Source organism: Capricornis sumatraensis, chromosome 16, assembly GCF_032405125.1.
Source record: "Capricornis sumatraensis isolate serow.1 chromosome 16, serow.2, whole genome shotgun sequence".
NCBI classification, from domain to species: Eukaryota; Metazoa; Chordata; class Mammalia; order Artiodactyla; family Bovidae; genus Capricornis; species Capricornis sumatraensis.
This window is the reverse complement of record NC_091084.1, coordinates 25,858,623-25,874,062: the sequence shown is the minus strand read 5'-3', so window position 1 is coordinate 25,874,062 and position 15,440 is coordinate 25,858,623. Positions and strand designations below refer to the sequence as shown.

At 56.7% G+C, this 15,440-nt stretch overlaps 1 protein-coding gene across 2 annotated transcripts; it reads left to right on the top strand.

The window, feature by feature from the left end:
* The first annotated feature begins 18 nt into the window (after window positions 1–18).
* On the top strand, window positions 19–12,328 carry DRD2 (dopamine receptor D2). 2 transcript variants are annotated; one of them, XM_068988617.1, is made up of 7 exons: window positions 19–303; window positions 5,649–5,758; window positions 6,770–6,906; window positions 8,083–8,273; window positions 9,294–9,380; window positions 10,959–11,286; window positions 12,135–12,328. In XM_068988617.1, the coding sequence occupies exons 1-7, from the start codon at window positions 19–21 to the stop codon at window positions 12,326–12,328; spliced, it is 1,332 nt and encodes a 443-aa protein (XP_068844718.1). The 2 variants fall into 2 exon arrangements, with proteins under 2 accessions (XP_068844718.1, XP_068844719.1); XM_068988618.1 differs by lacking the exon at window positions 9,294–9,380.
* The last annotated feature ends 3,112 nt before the right edge of the window (window positions 12,329–15,440 follow it).

The window sequence follows — 15,440 nt, the reverse complement described above, 5'->3', positions numbered from 1 at the left end:
AGTGGCCCCACTGCCCCCATGGATCTGCTGAACCTGTCCTGGTATGATGATGATCCAGAGAGCCGGAACTGGAGCCGGCCCTTCAATGGGTCTGAAGGGAAGGCTGACAGGCCCCAGTACAACTACTATGCCATGCTGCTCACCCTGCTCATCTTCGTCATCGTCTTTGGCAACGTGCTGGTGTGTATGGCTGTGTCCCGCGAGAAGGCGCTGCAGACCACCACCAACTACCTGATCGTCAGCCTCGCTGTGGCTGACCTCCTGGTGGCCACACTGGTCATGCCCTGGGTGGTCTACCTGGAGGTAGGTCTGGGCCCCCACAGTGCTCTGGCACCTCCCCTGGAGATGCTCTTCACTGGTTCCCATCCAGTGAGGAGTCCAGGCTCCTCACTGGTACCCCTCAAGAGTGTGCCGTCTCAGGAAGGCCCTCTCTCCACTCTGGGCTCAGTCTCACAAAAATGGGTGGATCGTCTCCTTAACAGTCCTGACTACGGGTTATACGGTGCTTACTAAGTAAATGCCAGGGGCTTCCCGGGTGGTGCTAGGGGTAAACAACCTGCCTGCCAGTGCAGAAGATGTAAGTGATGTGGGTTCAATCCCTGGGTCAGGAAGATCCCCTGGAGAAGGAAATGGCACCCCACTCCTGTATTCTTGCCTGGAGAATCCCATGCACAGAGGAGCCTGGAGGGCTGCAGTCCATGGGGTTGCACAGAGTTGGGCATAACTGAAGCGTGCGCGCACTAAGTGTCAGGCCTTGTGTTAGTCCTTCAAAGACAGCATCTCCCCACCGAGTCCTCATGGCATCTTCTAGACGGTGAGCTGGATGGTCAGAGAAGTTAGGTGACTTCTCCAGCCTCACGTGGTGACTGGAGCCAGGGCCCCAGAGTCGGTTCATTAGGTCACATGGAGAATGGGAGTCATTGACGAGGAAGCCCGAGGACGGCAGAGGCTTGTGCTCCCAGGCCTGACGTCTTCACCCCTCTCCCCCTGACTTCAGACGGGGGCTGCGGCTCCACACTCTCCTCTCTGCCTCCCCACCCCACCGTGTGTCTGGGACCTCGAGGTTGAGGTGGCTGTCAACTGCACTCCAGCTCCTTTCTTCAGGAAGGACCGCGCAGTGATCCACTGCTTGGCTGGGGACAGAGCCCACCCAGCCCGAAGCCCCTGCTGTGGGCCAGGAGCTACCAGGCTCTTTACAGACCCACTCTCAGCAAATACTCCTGCTGCTCCTGCGTTGATACCATTCTTCACACTTTAAGGAAGGGGAAACAGAAGCTGTGAGAAGTTGCCTGTCTGTATCCAGATCATGCTGCAAAGGGAGAAACCTCTGGGATTCCCAAAGTGGGGCCCCGCCTCCAGGAGGACACACTCTAGAGGTGACAGGCAGATGAGGGGGGAACTGGGGTGGGCACGGGCTGGGTGCTCTTTTCTCTTCCCAGGGTTCTGTGGTGCTGTCTGGCTACATGGAAAAACTGGGCAGATATTCAGATGCCCAGGTCACTAAGATCTCTGTGTCGTGAACTTCCTGCCCTGGATGCGAGGGGAAATTACCTGTGCTGTAGAGGCAAGCCCCTGCCTGGGAGGGAAAGGCTTCCACCTTTCAAAGAAAACAAGAAACTGTTATTGGTTGAGGTTGAGCAGAGGAGACATCCAGGAGAAGAAGCAGAGGCGGGGAGGGGAGCTTGGTCCCTCTGTCTCCATGTCCCCAGGGCCTCCTGTTGTCACGACCACAGGGAGCTCTGGGCCATCACACCCCTGGTTTCCTCTGGCATGACCCAGACAGGTTGTAGCTTTCAAAGTGACCGGAATGTTAAGAGAGAACCAGCAAGAAACAAACAGTAGAAACAACACAAGCTAAAAACACACAGGCACCAGGGGCCAGGCATCCGGTTCCTCCATGATGGCATGTTCACGGGGACCCCGAGCCTCGGTCGGTCCCACATCCTATCTGAGGGCCTCTCCCTCCAGAACGCCTTTCTGTTTCTTGGGGGCTATTCCCCTCCTGCTCCCTTGTTAAGTGGGTTCCCAGGCCACAGACAAGTAGGAAAAAAATGATGGGTGTCTGGCCAAGCAAGCGACTTCTCTGTACTTGGTCTTCTCATCTTCATAATGGAGATCATCACAGTACTTACCTCATAAGCACTGTTTGAGAATCATGTGGGTTAATATACAAAGAGTACTTAGAATGGCAGCAGGCACATAGTAAGCAGCGTGTGAAAGTAGCCATACAACGGTGATGAAGATGAAAGTGACGATAGATCATCACCACCCGCCCCCCTCCAAACACACACACACTGAAGGACCCTCCCCATGTCCAGGCAAAGAGATGCCCTCTTCCAGAGGAAGGCATGCTCTACCCAGGGCTCTGGGCGTGGGTTCTGGGGCTTTCAGACCCACCACCCCTACCTAGACCCTCTAAGGCAGGGCCCAACGTGTGTGTTAGGGCCCCTAGGAATCTTTAAGTCCTTCACACGGATATTTTAAACATTATCTGTTCACATTATTTTAAAGGTGAAGCTCAGTCTTTCAGGGGAGAGAGGAGAGTGGTAGTTCAGACAGCAGTGCCCAAACTCTCAAAACAAGAGCTGGACAGCGGGCCTTGCTTACGTGACATCATCTCAGCTACTTATTGTCCCTAGAGAGTGTGGAGTCTCACCCTATGCCAATATCCTGTTAAAGCATCCTCTCAGCCTATACTGTGTTCTCTCCAGGAGATGCTCTGATTGTCCAGAGTTTTCCATCCGGTTCCATTTCCAGGGATGTTAAATCCTCTGATAACATCAGCCAGCACCCGGCTAGGTGGGACTGGATGTGCAGCCTTTATTCTGCTCAGAATAAGGAAAGCACGCTGGTTTTGGCGTGAGAGGACCCAGTTCCGGTCTTTACCCTTCCACTTGACATCTGGAGAAGCTGAGAGAAGAGAGCCAGTCGCCAGCCTGTGCTGTTTTGGCCTCACTGGCCTTTGAGGGGAGGGTTTGCTGGGTGCATTTTCCAGAAGCACAGATGTAACAGACTCAGATCACAGTTACTGACTTAGTCAACAGCCACGAGCATCCGTGGGGCTGGGGTCTGAGGCCCCAGCAGGACCATTACAGTGGAGTCTGATGGAGATGATAAAGCCAGTTCTGCAGACCCCAGCCTCGGGTGAGCAAGGATGTTGATGCACATTGTCAAAGGTTCCGAGGAAACAGCCCTGGAGTGGGGCTAGCAAGCTTGAGGGCCAGTCCTCCCTCTGCTACTAAATCACCAGGAGAGCCTGGACAAACCTTTTCCCTCCCTGACCTCAAGTTAGCCCACCTGTGCAGTTAAAGTCGCTCCTTTCCCACTTTATGCTTATCTAGGGCTTGTGCTTAGTCAGCCGTGTCCGACTCTGACAGCACGGACAGTAGCCCACTAAGCACCTCTATCCATGGGATTTTCCAGGCAAGAATACTATAGGAGTGGGTTGCTATTTCCTCCTCCAGGGGATCTTCCTGCTCCAGGAATCAAACCTGTGTCTCTTGCCTCTCCTGCACTGGCAGGCAGATATTTTACCACTAACGCCACCTGGAAAGCCCTGTTTATCTAAGGACTTCTTACTTAATTGTCTCCTCTTCTGACAAACTAGACGGTCCCTTCCAAGGCAGCTCGGAAAACAGCATAGGATGTGCTGCCCCCAAAAGCTTGCTTCAAATCCCAGCCCTGCTGCACATGATCTGGCTGTACTCCAGAGCTTCACCCCTCATCCAGGAGTGGGCGTAAGCAGCGCCCTCTTGCATGAGCTTTGCTGCTGCTAAGTCGCTTCAGTCGTGTCCGACTCTGTGCGACCCCATAGACGGCAGCCCACGAGGCTCCCACCATTCCTGGGATTCTCCAGGCAAGAACACTGAAGTGGGCTGCCATTTCCTTCTCCAATGCATGAAAGTGAAAAGTGAAAGTGAAGTCGCTCAGTTGTGTCCGACTCTTAGCGACCCTATGGACTACAGCCCACCAGGCTCCTCTGTCCATGGGATTTTCCAGGCAAGAGTACTGGAGTGAGGCGCCACTGCCTTAAGTTACAATAAATGAGGTAAAGTCCTCGTGGGAGATGTTCTATAAACAGTGGCTACCGACACACTTTCTTGAGCCTTTGATTCAGGAGCCCCAACCTGCATTCTAGAGCAGCTGTTCCCGCTCCCACTTCTGTGCTCCGGGAAACCCTTTAGGGACAGGGGTTGAGAGCTCCCTAAAGACTTGGTCCGGATTGTTCACCGCTGTGCCCCAGAGTCTAGGACAGAGCTGGACGCATAGTGAGATGCTCAGTAAGTGTCTGTTAGAAGTAAGGAAGGCAGGGAAGAGGGAAGGAAGTGAGGAGGATGGAGGAGACGACCCTGATATCTCAGACCTAGGTTGTTAGGTGAGTGAGAGCAGCTTGGAAATACTGGTCCTACCCTAGGAGGATGTCAAGGTGGGGCACAGAGCCAGGTGTGCCTGGGACTCTCCCAGGGGTTCCTTAAAGGTAGACTCTGTTTATGCCAGGGAAGCCCCTCCTATCCCATGCCCCCCACCCTGGCTGCGTGCCTGCCTGGCCAGCGCTTAGATACCCTTGCCTCACATGAGTCCCAGAGAGGGCAGTGCCACACAAGAGGCTTCCTGTCTTCCAGAAAAAGCTACAGTTTCCTGCATGCACTGCCCATCACTGTCCTTATGCCAGCAATTGGTTTTATGCCTGCGAGCAGCTAAGAGGGCAGCACCGAGAATGAGCTTTGTAACTAGCCCTGCTGTGCCCCACAGAGCAGCTACTGCTCTGCTCCCATCACCAGGACGGGCTTTCCTGCCCCTCTTTCTCCAATAGGTAGCGGCCCAAGTTGTATCTCCCTGTCTTGACTCTGTCCCCAGGGATGGGGCTGCTCCAAGCTTCCACAGATGCCAGGGTAGCCTGCTAAATGAGTGTGTGTGTCTGTATGTGTAAAGGCGAGTTGTGGGGTGGGGGTGTGCATGTGGGGTATGTGTGTGTATGTCAGGGGAAAGAAGGGTGCAAAATGCTTGTGTCATAAGCTGGACTCATGGTTCTGCACTGAACAAGGGATGATTTATTACACATCTTCCCCAGCCCATTCTGTTCTTCTTAAAGCTTCCCCCTCTTTCATTCTCCAAGTGCAGCAAGGAGTAGAAATGTCTTCACTGTTTCCTAATCACCATTGCTCTTCACAGACACTTACTGAGTCCCAGGTCTGTGTCATACCCCATGCAGGGCACTGAAGGAGCAGCCCAGCCCACCACCCCCAGACACCTGGGCCAGGGCGAGTCCAGAAACTGAGCTGGAAGGCCTTGGGTGAGTCCCCACCCTTTTCTGGGGCAGTTTCCCTATTGGTAACATGAGAGTCATAAAAGGTTTTACAGGTGAAGGTTCAAAGCTGCAGCACTTGTATAATTTCATCATCTTTCTTCTCCCAAACTTCTTGGCACAGAGTGAGTGGCCTTACGTGTCTAGGAGGAGAGGTGACCCGGGCAAGGACCTCATTCACCCACGAACACAACTCCCCATGGCTGCCCCTTTTCTCCCCAGGCTGGAGACCCATCACTGAGACCCATCAGGCCTCAGCTGAGCCCGTCACCCCGGGAGACCAAGCTCTGGTGCATGGGCCAGTATCCTCTGCGGCCCACCCATTATGTTGCTTTGTCTCCAGGTGGTGGGCGAGTGGAAATTCAGCAGGATTCACTGTGACATCTTTGTCACCCTGGATGTCATGATGTGCACAGCCAGCATCCTGAACCTGTGTGCCATCAGCATCGACAGGTGAGCCCAGCCAGGGTGGGAGAGGTGACCCAGACCATCCACCTTGCGGGCTGCCCTGCCTCTCCTGCAGGGTCAGGCTCTATCCATGATGCTGTATGGCTGGCTGTGTGCCTAAGTCCATGTGTCTGTATGCACATGTGTGTGCACGTGTGTCTGGCTGGGAGAGGACAGACCCCATAAAGGGAGGTGTCTGTGGACAGTGATGCGACCAAGCATCCCTGGACAGGGATCAGAACAGAAGAGAAAGCGCTCGATGCGACTGCAGGAGGCCCTATCACTTCGTACTTACATGACCTTGGGCAGATTGTGGATGTTCTTAGAACCCGAGTTTCATTGTCTGGAAACCAAGATGATGACACCTGCCCACATGGGACTCTACCGTCAGTTGAGCGATTTCTGTCCCGCATAGGGCACCTGGCCAAGGGGACTCAGGCTCAGCTCACTTTGCTAAGTTCTACATTTGGAGCCTTTTACTAATTTGCACACACAGTCATATGGGCTTCCAGAAGCCCTGGCTCTCTGCCCTTCACAGAATTCTTGGAAGATGAGTGGAGCTGATGTCTGAGAAGTGCTGAGTAGAGCCATGTGTGGCATCAGAAACGATTACCATTGTTATTCTTTTCTGCTGAATGAGACCTAATCCTTGCTTTGTGGGACCCAGGTACCCATCCATCAATAAACACGTCTACCCTCCATGGGCCCAGCACAGGTGCAGCAGGTGCAGTTTCAAAGATGTAAAGACCCAGGCCACGACCCCTCAAGAAACCTAAAATCCAAGCAGGGAGACTGGAGTGGTAGACACAGTCTAGGATTGAATGGTAGCCTGTCAGTCATTAAGCACTTGATGAGTGTCACCAACTTCCTTGCTAAGTCCGGGACAGGAAAGGGTTGATTTAGGGTAAACAGGAGGGGGACCAATCTTCCATCCTCCCAAAGTGGGGTGTCTCTGTGGAGTGAGGAGTCCCTGGGCCTGTGCCCCAGACTCAGGGGCCACACCCCGCGCCCTTGCAGATACACAGCCGTGGCCATGCCCATGCTCTACAACACACGTTACAGCTCTAAGCGCCGAGTCACGGTCATGATCGCCATTGTCTGGGTCCTGTCCTTCACCATCTCCTGCCCGATGCTCTTCGGACTCAACAACACAGGTGAGTCCTGCCTCTGTCCTCCTGGGGCTCAGCGGCCCCTGAGGGAGCCAAACCCTGGCGTGGACATGGGTGGTGGCCCACCAAGAGTCTGTTCACCACCTTAGACTGAAGCCAGGCTGAGTCTCCTGGGTCAGGGTGACTCAGGTCTCCTGGATTGTTCCTGGTGAGGTCAGAGAGGAAGAATGGCTTGGAGCACAATGGTATTGGGTGAGGAATGGGGATAATGTTTCAGGAGGATGGCTGGCAATTTTCAACTTTGTTTATTAAATTGGAGCCGACCAGACAGCCTGGCAGACTGCATGTCTGTGCCTGTCTGTATGTGTGTGAGCACCCAGGGTGGGAGGCTGCTGGGCCTCCATCACCCCTGATAATGAAGCTTCAGCCCCAAGGGCTGGCCAAACTCACCTGGAGCAGAAAAGATAGAAGAAAGTAAGAGGCTAGCCCATCGTGACCAGGTCCTGTGTGAGGCAGTCAGGAGCATCTCAGACAGAGAGGGCACAGCCGCCACGTGGGAGCCTCTGGGGGCTCATCATGCCTCACATAATGCCTGGCACATAACGCCAGCGTGCCTCTGGAGACCATTACTGGACAGGACACAAGGAAGACTCAAAAGCATGTGGTTCAAAATCTAAGTGTCATGAGAACGTGAAGAAGCGGGAATGGGGCTAAACATGGTTGAATTAATCTGGAAAGGCCCTGGGAGACAGCACAGTCATCTGCTAGATCTGGCAGGGAGCTTGGAAAGCCAGTGGAACACAGGTTAAGTTCAGCAAACAGGACCAAGTGGTCTTGTTCCTAAAATTAAAAGGTGTCAGATCCCCACCCTGCACAATATACAGGAAAGCTAAAATAATAATCTACTTTATAAAAATTGTTTTCTCCCATTATTTTTTCCAAAAAAACCCCGTGGCTCCACTTGTGGGCTCATGGATGACAAAATCAATGAGGAAGCAACGAGGGGTTATTAACGGAAACACTTGGAAGCAGCTTTTTGTTCATGGTTGTTTTTAATACTCTGATTGGTGCATTTGTTCACATCTAACGCTTCCAGGCCACCTTAGGCATCTAGCCTACTCTCTGTAACACTGCTCCTTGGCGGCAGGGAGGCACGGTGGCCCCAGGCTGGGGGCGCCTCGCTGACGCACCCACCCCCGGGGCTTTCCTCCTCCTCCCCAGACCAGAATGAGTGCATCATCGCCAACCCCGCCTTCGTGGTCTACTCCTCCATCGTCTCCTTCTACGTGCCCTTCATCGTCACCCTGCTGGTCTACATCAAGATCTACATCGTCCTCCGAAGGCGGCGCAAGCGCGTCAACACCAAGCGCAGCAGCCGGGCTTTCCGGGCCAACCTGAAGGCCCCGCTCAAGGTCCCGAGACCACCCTCCCCCAATGTCTCTGCCTCACCGTGACGCGGGGGCGGGGCGGGGCAGGGAGCGGGGTAGGGGGCGGGGCGGGGGCGGGGGCGGGGGCGGGGGCGGGGGCGGGGGCGGGGCGGGGGCGGGGCGGGGGCGGGGGCGGGGGCGGGGCGGGGCGGGGCGGGGCGGGGTGGGCTGGGGTCCAAGCTGAAGGAGCCACAAGGAAGGCAGATTTCAGAGCTGGGACCTCAGTGAGCAACTTGAGTCTCCAGGACGGGGAGGTGGGGAGGGGGTGGAGACCACCTGGGAGGAAACCTTTGAGCGCAGCAGCTCCTGGCACCCGGCTTGCTCCTCTCCTTTGCTTTCCTTCCTCTTCCTTCGCTCACTCTAGCCTTCCGTCTCCATTTCCGTCCCTCTGACGCCTTCATCCCATCTTCTTTCTTTTCCGCCATCCTCTTCTGCTCAAACCTCCTTCTGCTCACCCGCTCTCACCTGCTTCCCTCCTCTGCCCTCTTTGCATTTCCACCCTTGTGTCTTGTGACTTCTTCCTCCCCTCCCTCCCCACTCAGCCCTCCCAGAGGAAGATGGTATGTGGGCACAGGAGGAATAAGAGCTTGGGGCTTAGATACATCATGTTCAAATCCTGGCACTGCTGCTTTTTTTGCTGAGTGACCTTGGGCAAGTTGCTTAACCTCTCTGAGCCTCCGTCTTCTCATCTGTTAAGTGTGAATAAGAATACCGATCTCACAGGGTGGTCTTGAGGATTCAGCGTGAGAGGGACTGGGCATGCCCAGTAGCGTGCCAGATCCTTAGCAGCTGCCACTTGAAAGTCAGAGTCCTGTTGACCCTTCTCCGGCCCACCTCATCACTTCACAGTACCGACCTTCAACCCTGCCTCAGTTGCCTGCTCAGGCCCCACCCTCCTAATCTCTGCCTTTCTCTGAGCTCCTGTGCCCAGTCTGACTACCCTGCATTGGGTTTCTGTTCCCACCCCCCTCCCCATCATGACCCATGTGCTGGCTCACTCCACAGGGCAACTGTACTCACCCCGAGGACATGAAACTCTGCACGGTTATCATGAAGTCTAATGGGAGTTTCCCAGTGAACAGGCGGAGAGTGGTAAGTGTTCAGGTCAGGGACCCAGAGCCCGGTCTGTCTGCCTCCAGGGAAACGACCTGCCATGATTCTCAGAGACCTCACCAGCTGGTCTGAGGGATAAGCCTCTCCCAGGACCCTCACTTTGCCTCAGCTGAGGCCAAGCTCACCACACACACTCATAAGTAGGCGTGGAGCAGGACAGTTCAATTAATTCTACAGGGGACAAAGAATTACCCTTAGTGCAAGGAGGTGGATGGGAGAAAGCGCTTGGCCATAGAACAATAATATTAATGGCTATGACCATTAATTGAATACCTACCATCTTTCTATTTTCTCATCAAATCCTCACAGCGACCCTGAGAGGTAAGTCTTATTGATTTTATGGATCTTCATTTTACAGAAGAGGAAACAGAGGCTCAGAGAGGTTAGGTAACTCACCCGAGGCTAAATAGTTAACAAGAGAATGAATAGCTGAGCCCAGACCTAAGTGACTCTCTGAAACCCATGCCCATGTTCTTTTTACTTGCACATACTGCCTGACAGACAGGCAGGTTTGGGGGCTGGAAGCTGGGAGCTCGTGGCAGGAGGGAGAGAGCAAAGCACTCGGGGCTCACAGTGCAGTGCAGCCTGTAATTAGAGCCCAGAAACCCACAATCCCAGCAGATCCCAGGCTGTGCCCAGGGATAGTAGCACTGGGGTCCAGGCAGCAGATGTCCCTTCCACCAGCACGAGCAGAGGATGGGGACCAGGGAACACACAGAGAACTGTACACCAAGTCCAGGTCAGGTGTCTTCCGCAAGCAGGGCCCCCGCTTGTCATCTGAGCAGTTGAGGTTCACCTGCAAAGGCAGGACTCCACGGAACCATTTGAGGGCAGGGATCAGGGCACAGTGAGGCTGCATTCCAGAAGCTCAGGCTGAGACCCCAAAGCCTGGAATAAGGGGACATGGGGAAGGACCTGAGGAGCCGTGAAGACCTGAGGTCAAGGCCCTCCAGATCAGCCCAGCAGGGAAGATGTGGGGATAGAGGGGTTCGCCCTTCGGCACCTCCAGCAGTCTAGCAGGAGAAGTGGCACTCACCTGTGAGTGCTGGCGCAAGTGCCTCGGGTGAGCCGGGGCAGGAAGAACAGGGTGCCCTCTCTGTGGTTAGAACATGAGCTCCTGGAGAGGCAGGCACTAAATGTCAATCACTAACTCACTCTCAGCATCCAGCTGGGCTCCTGGCATTCAGCCTGGCACTCAGCAAGGGTTGTTCAGCTCCTGGAAGAGAAGTGCCTGGGCATGAAGCCCCCACAGAGTGGTGGTGGGATCCCTGAGGCTGCTTGAGGATTGCTCCAGGAAGGGGCTGGGGGTAACCCGGCTGGTGGAGGCTGCTGTGGGCCCTGGGTCCTGTACCCACACAGCCCTTGCCTCCCAGTGACCATCCCCCTTGCCTCTCTGGCAGAGGGACCCTGGGATGCTTGCAGGGGTCTCCAGAGGAGATAAGGGAGCCTGAGTGAGGCCAGGTGAGGCCAGGTGAGGCCAAGGAGGCTAGGTGAGGCTGGGTGGCCGAGGGCTGAGAGCTTGCCTGGCTCCACCCAGTGCTCTCTGCCTCTGTGCAGGAGGCCGCCCGCCGAGCCCAGGAGCTAGAGATGGAGATGCTCTCCAGCACCAGCCCGCCCGAGAGGACCCGATACAGCCCCATTGCCCCTAGCCACCACCAGCTGACCCTCCCCGACCCATCCCACCACGGCCTCCACAGCACACCCGACAGCCCCGCCAAGCCAGAGAAGAACGGGCATGCCAAAGACCACCCCAAGATTGCCAAGATCTTTGAGATCCAGTCCATGCCCAATGGCAAAACCCGGACCTCTCTCAAGACCATGAGCCGCAGGAAGCTCTCCCAGCAGAAGGAGAAGAAGGCCACCCAGATGCTCGCCATTGTTCTTGGTGAGTCAGCCCTGGCCGCTGGCCACAGCCCTGCCCTGCCCAACCCCGGCTGGGTGACGGACCCAGCAATTCAGGCCCCCTTACCTGTCATCGCTCCCTAACCAGGGCTGGTAGATCACAGGTCAAACCCAATGACATTCCTGACTAGGTAGATGCTATAATTATCTCATTTTAAAGGCGGGGAAACTGAGGTTCAGAGGGCTTGTGTCACTTGATTAGAGAGGATGTGTGACTTAAACTCAGGCAGCATTCTTGCCTGGAGAATCCCATGGACAGAAGAGCCTGGCGGGCTGCAGTCCATAGGGCTGCAGAGTCGGGACAGCAGTGAAGCAACTTAGCACACAGGCAAGCACGTGCGGATTCTAGAATCTGAACTTGACCACTGTTCCATCGTGGCTCTGAGAACCTAGTGACCCTGAGCAAGCCCCTTCTCCCGATCTCCTTGTCAGCAGAGTAGACTACCTCTCAGGGTTGTTGTGGTCATTAAGTGATGCACGGTGGTGAAAGCATTTTACCACCGCAAGTCAGTACCCTGCGCTGCTGTGAGTGCTGCTATTGTTGAAGAATCAGGAAGTTTTCTTGCCTCAACCAAGGCCCAGTGGAACCAACGCTGTGAACAATTAAAGGGGCAGTGAGGAACACCCCCAACCGCCCCCAACCCCTCCTCCCCCGAGCTAAATGAGGGTGAGCGAGACAAGGCTTTTGGGCTGTGCCTTGGTGCCTGGGCGGGGCTGCAGCAAGCGATCCGGTCAGGTCCCCTGCCCCTCCCCCACCCCGTGCGCCCTCGGGCCGCGCCCTTCCCGCCCGCCCGTCTCGCTGGGCCCGCTGACCGCCGCCCTCCCCCGCAGGTGTGTTCATCATCTGCTGGCTGCCCTTCTTCATCACCCACATCCTGAACATACACTGTGACTGCAACATCCCGCCCGTGCTGTACAGCGCCTTCACGTGGCTGGGCTACGTCAACAGCGCCGTGAACCCCATCATCTACACCACCTTCAACATCGAGTTCCGCAAGGCCTTCCTGAAGATCCTACACTGCTGACCCTGCTGCCTACCTGCACAGCAGCCCGCCTCTCCCCTTCTTTGCCCCGCGGCCCCGCCTGGGGCCCCGGGAGCCGCGCGCAAGGGGGGCGCAGGGCAGCTTCGGCCACGTCCTTGCCCGCGGGCCCTGCAGTGTTAGCTTGGCTCCCGCCCCGCACCGTCCGCGCATCTTGGAGCGGCGGGGGGCAGCGCTAGAGAGCGAGGCGCCACGGGCGGACCGGGCTCAGGGGCAGCTCACGGCCCCCCCGCCTACTCCCAGACCCTCGCTCCTTGGCACCAAAGACGCAGCTGCCTTCTCCGACCTTTCTCTGGGGCTCTGGGGCTGCGGGGCCAGTATTGAGGCTCAGAGGCCTGGTTTTCACAGGCCGTTCTGGAGCCGGTAGTGGGGAGGGGTGGACAGTCACAGCTCCCCAGGGCCCACACCTGAGAAGCCAGAGCTCTGGCCACGGCCGCAGGCAGTGTCAGGCCTGGGAGACCCGCGTACACCCCAGGTCTGGACGGACCCCAGAGAAGCAGAAGCCCAGACTCCTCACCCCTTCTCCCACCTGGCCTGGCGGGAGCTGCTCAGTTATGCACAGCAGTGGTCCTGATCCACCCGCTCACCGTGAGGTTTCCACGCCCTGAGATGGAGGAGCCCCGGTCTCCAAGGGCCTGGGCGCGGGGTCCTGTGTGGACAGAACGCCCCCACCCCAAGCCCACTTTGCTGACGGACACGGGTACAGCCCTTCTCTTAGCAAATGCTGGGCCAGCGGGGTCTCGGGCAGAGAAGGCAGGCTCGTCACATGTCTGGGGCCGGGGCTGGCGGTATCTGGGGTCGGGGTTGGAGGTGTCTGGGGTCCTTGGCGGGGGGCCTGCCACCCTCTGCCACAAACCACTGTCCTTTTCTCTTCCTCCCGCCTCTTCGCAGTCCCGTCCCCTTTCTCTGTTGCCTCTGCCTTAGAGGAGCCCACGGCTGAGCAGCTGCTGAGGGGAGAGGAGAAGCCTCTCCTCAGGCCCCACACTCTGTAACGTCACCACACATGCTCCACACCAATAAAACTTTGACAAGAGTCCCCTCCAGGCTCCCTCGGGCGGGGGGTGCAGTGTCCCCTCCGTCCTCCACGTCGGGTGTGGCCAGGGCTCTGTGTGTGGGGGGCTGAGAGCTGGAGAGACCCCGGGGGGGGGGGCCCTTGACACCGTCAGAGGGACAGGACTGGGTGCTGGTGGGGAGGGGGGGGAGCACAGGGGCTGTGCCAGGAGGACCGGGAGAAGAGGCACGTGCCTGTGTGTGTCCCGCTCATCCCGGCCCCTCCTCCCCAGTGGACCTGAGCGCTCAGTGCTGCTGTGGGGTGGCCCTGCGCTTCAGCTGTCGGCCAGGATGGCGGGCAGAACATTTCCAATGGGACTCGTGTGGAGTCCCCAGGGCTTCCTAATCACCAGAGCTGCAGGGCAAGCCAGACTGCCCCCTGCCCTTTGCTTCCTGTCTCCAGGTTCGAGCACCTCTGCAGGCCCAGGCTTCAGCTCTGCTCACCCACCGGGGCAGACGAGGCTTCTGGAAACAGTGGCCTTCGAGGTGCGGCCCTGCCCGGGTCTGTGTCTGCCCCTTGCCCTGTCTGGTATCAGGACCCACTTACTGCGCAACGTGGCCTGGTATCCTCTTGCCTCCTGGCCTCCAGACCGGTCACAGCTCCAAGCCTTCTGGGGCCACGACTCGGTACTGACCCAACAACAGAAGTTTGGCTTTTAAAAAATGAAATATAAAATCAAGCCGGTGAAGGAGGAATATTCTTACCAGCTTGAGAATAACAGCGGTGGTAACAAACAGGGTGCTGGCACCCACGGGCTCAGGCTCCTGGGAGCTGTCAGGGCGTAATTTGCATGCTAAATACAATATTTTTAGCACCAAAAGTTTGGAGCACTTGACTTGCCCTGAACACTTAATTATGGACTTTGATCTTCTCCCTGAACCTGAACATAGTGCTAAGCCCGGGGAGAGGCTCCTGTCCCCAGAACACCTGATTTCAGAAGATGGGCAGAGCAGGCTCCGAGTCTAGCTCAGGGGAGGGGGTCGATAACCCAGCCACCCCATCCTGGGAAAGGCATTAGGTCCCTAAGGGGGCTAGCACCCCCAGGGACCTCTCAGCTCTGTTATGCAGCCCGGAGTCAAGGCACATGCATGAGGGCACGTGCACGCACACACCTGTGCGTGCACACACACGCACACACACATGCGTGCACACAGAGTCTATAAATGATATTGACCTGGAACGGAAGCTTAAGAACTCCTGTTAGCGTTAGAAATCTTAGGGGGTCACACAGGGTGGAAGAGATGACAAAAGGATGGAGAGAGAACAAGAGGGAGAAAGAGAGGCGGGAGGGAGGGAGGAAAGAGGAGGGGAGGCAGGGAAGGTAGCCTGAAGAGCAGGTGGGGAAGAGCACTGACAGAAGAGGGGAAGAGGGCAGGCAGGGGTGGGAGGCGGGGCAGGGAAGGCTGCCCACAGCTGTCACGAAGCTTCACGTCTTCGTGCCAGACAGCAGATTGACAGCGGGAGTGGGCAGGGGGCGGGCTGGGCTCCACCTCCTCCCCCCTCAGTGCTTCGGGGGCAAAGGGGTGGCGGGGGACCCGGGAACACCAAGGTGGAAGGGAGTGGCCCAGGCTCTGGCTGTCTCCCCAGAGGGCCCGACAGCCCACGTTTGCCCCGATCAGCGAGGGCAGAAGGGAGCCCCAGGCTGGGCATAGCAGCCCCCTGATTTTCTCTTTTCTGGCCATTCTGCTGTGCTTCTGCCTCCATGCCTGTCTTTGTCTGTAGAACACCTTTTAATCAAAGGATCATTGATCTGCCTTTATGGAACACGGAGTCTACACCCCGGGCGTCCTCCCGCAGCGTGCAGCCAGGAAGCACCACTTAAGGGAGGAGCCTTCCTAGTCAGGCACGGTGGGGCGCCGTGCAGCCATCCTCTCAGATGTCTGTTTGTGGCCGCAAGTCTCCAAAGCTTCAGTCCCTTATTCATCCCCTGCTGGGCTCTGGAGAGGTTCCAGGTGGCCGCAGGCTCAGGAGATGTCCCAGGAATTGAGAAGGCAGTAGTGCCGGATAAACTGCATCCATTCATCCATCCATCACCCCAGCGCGGTC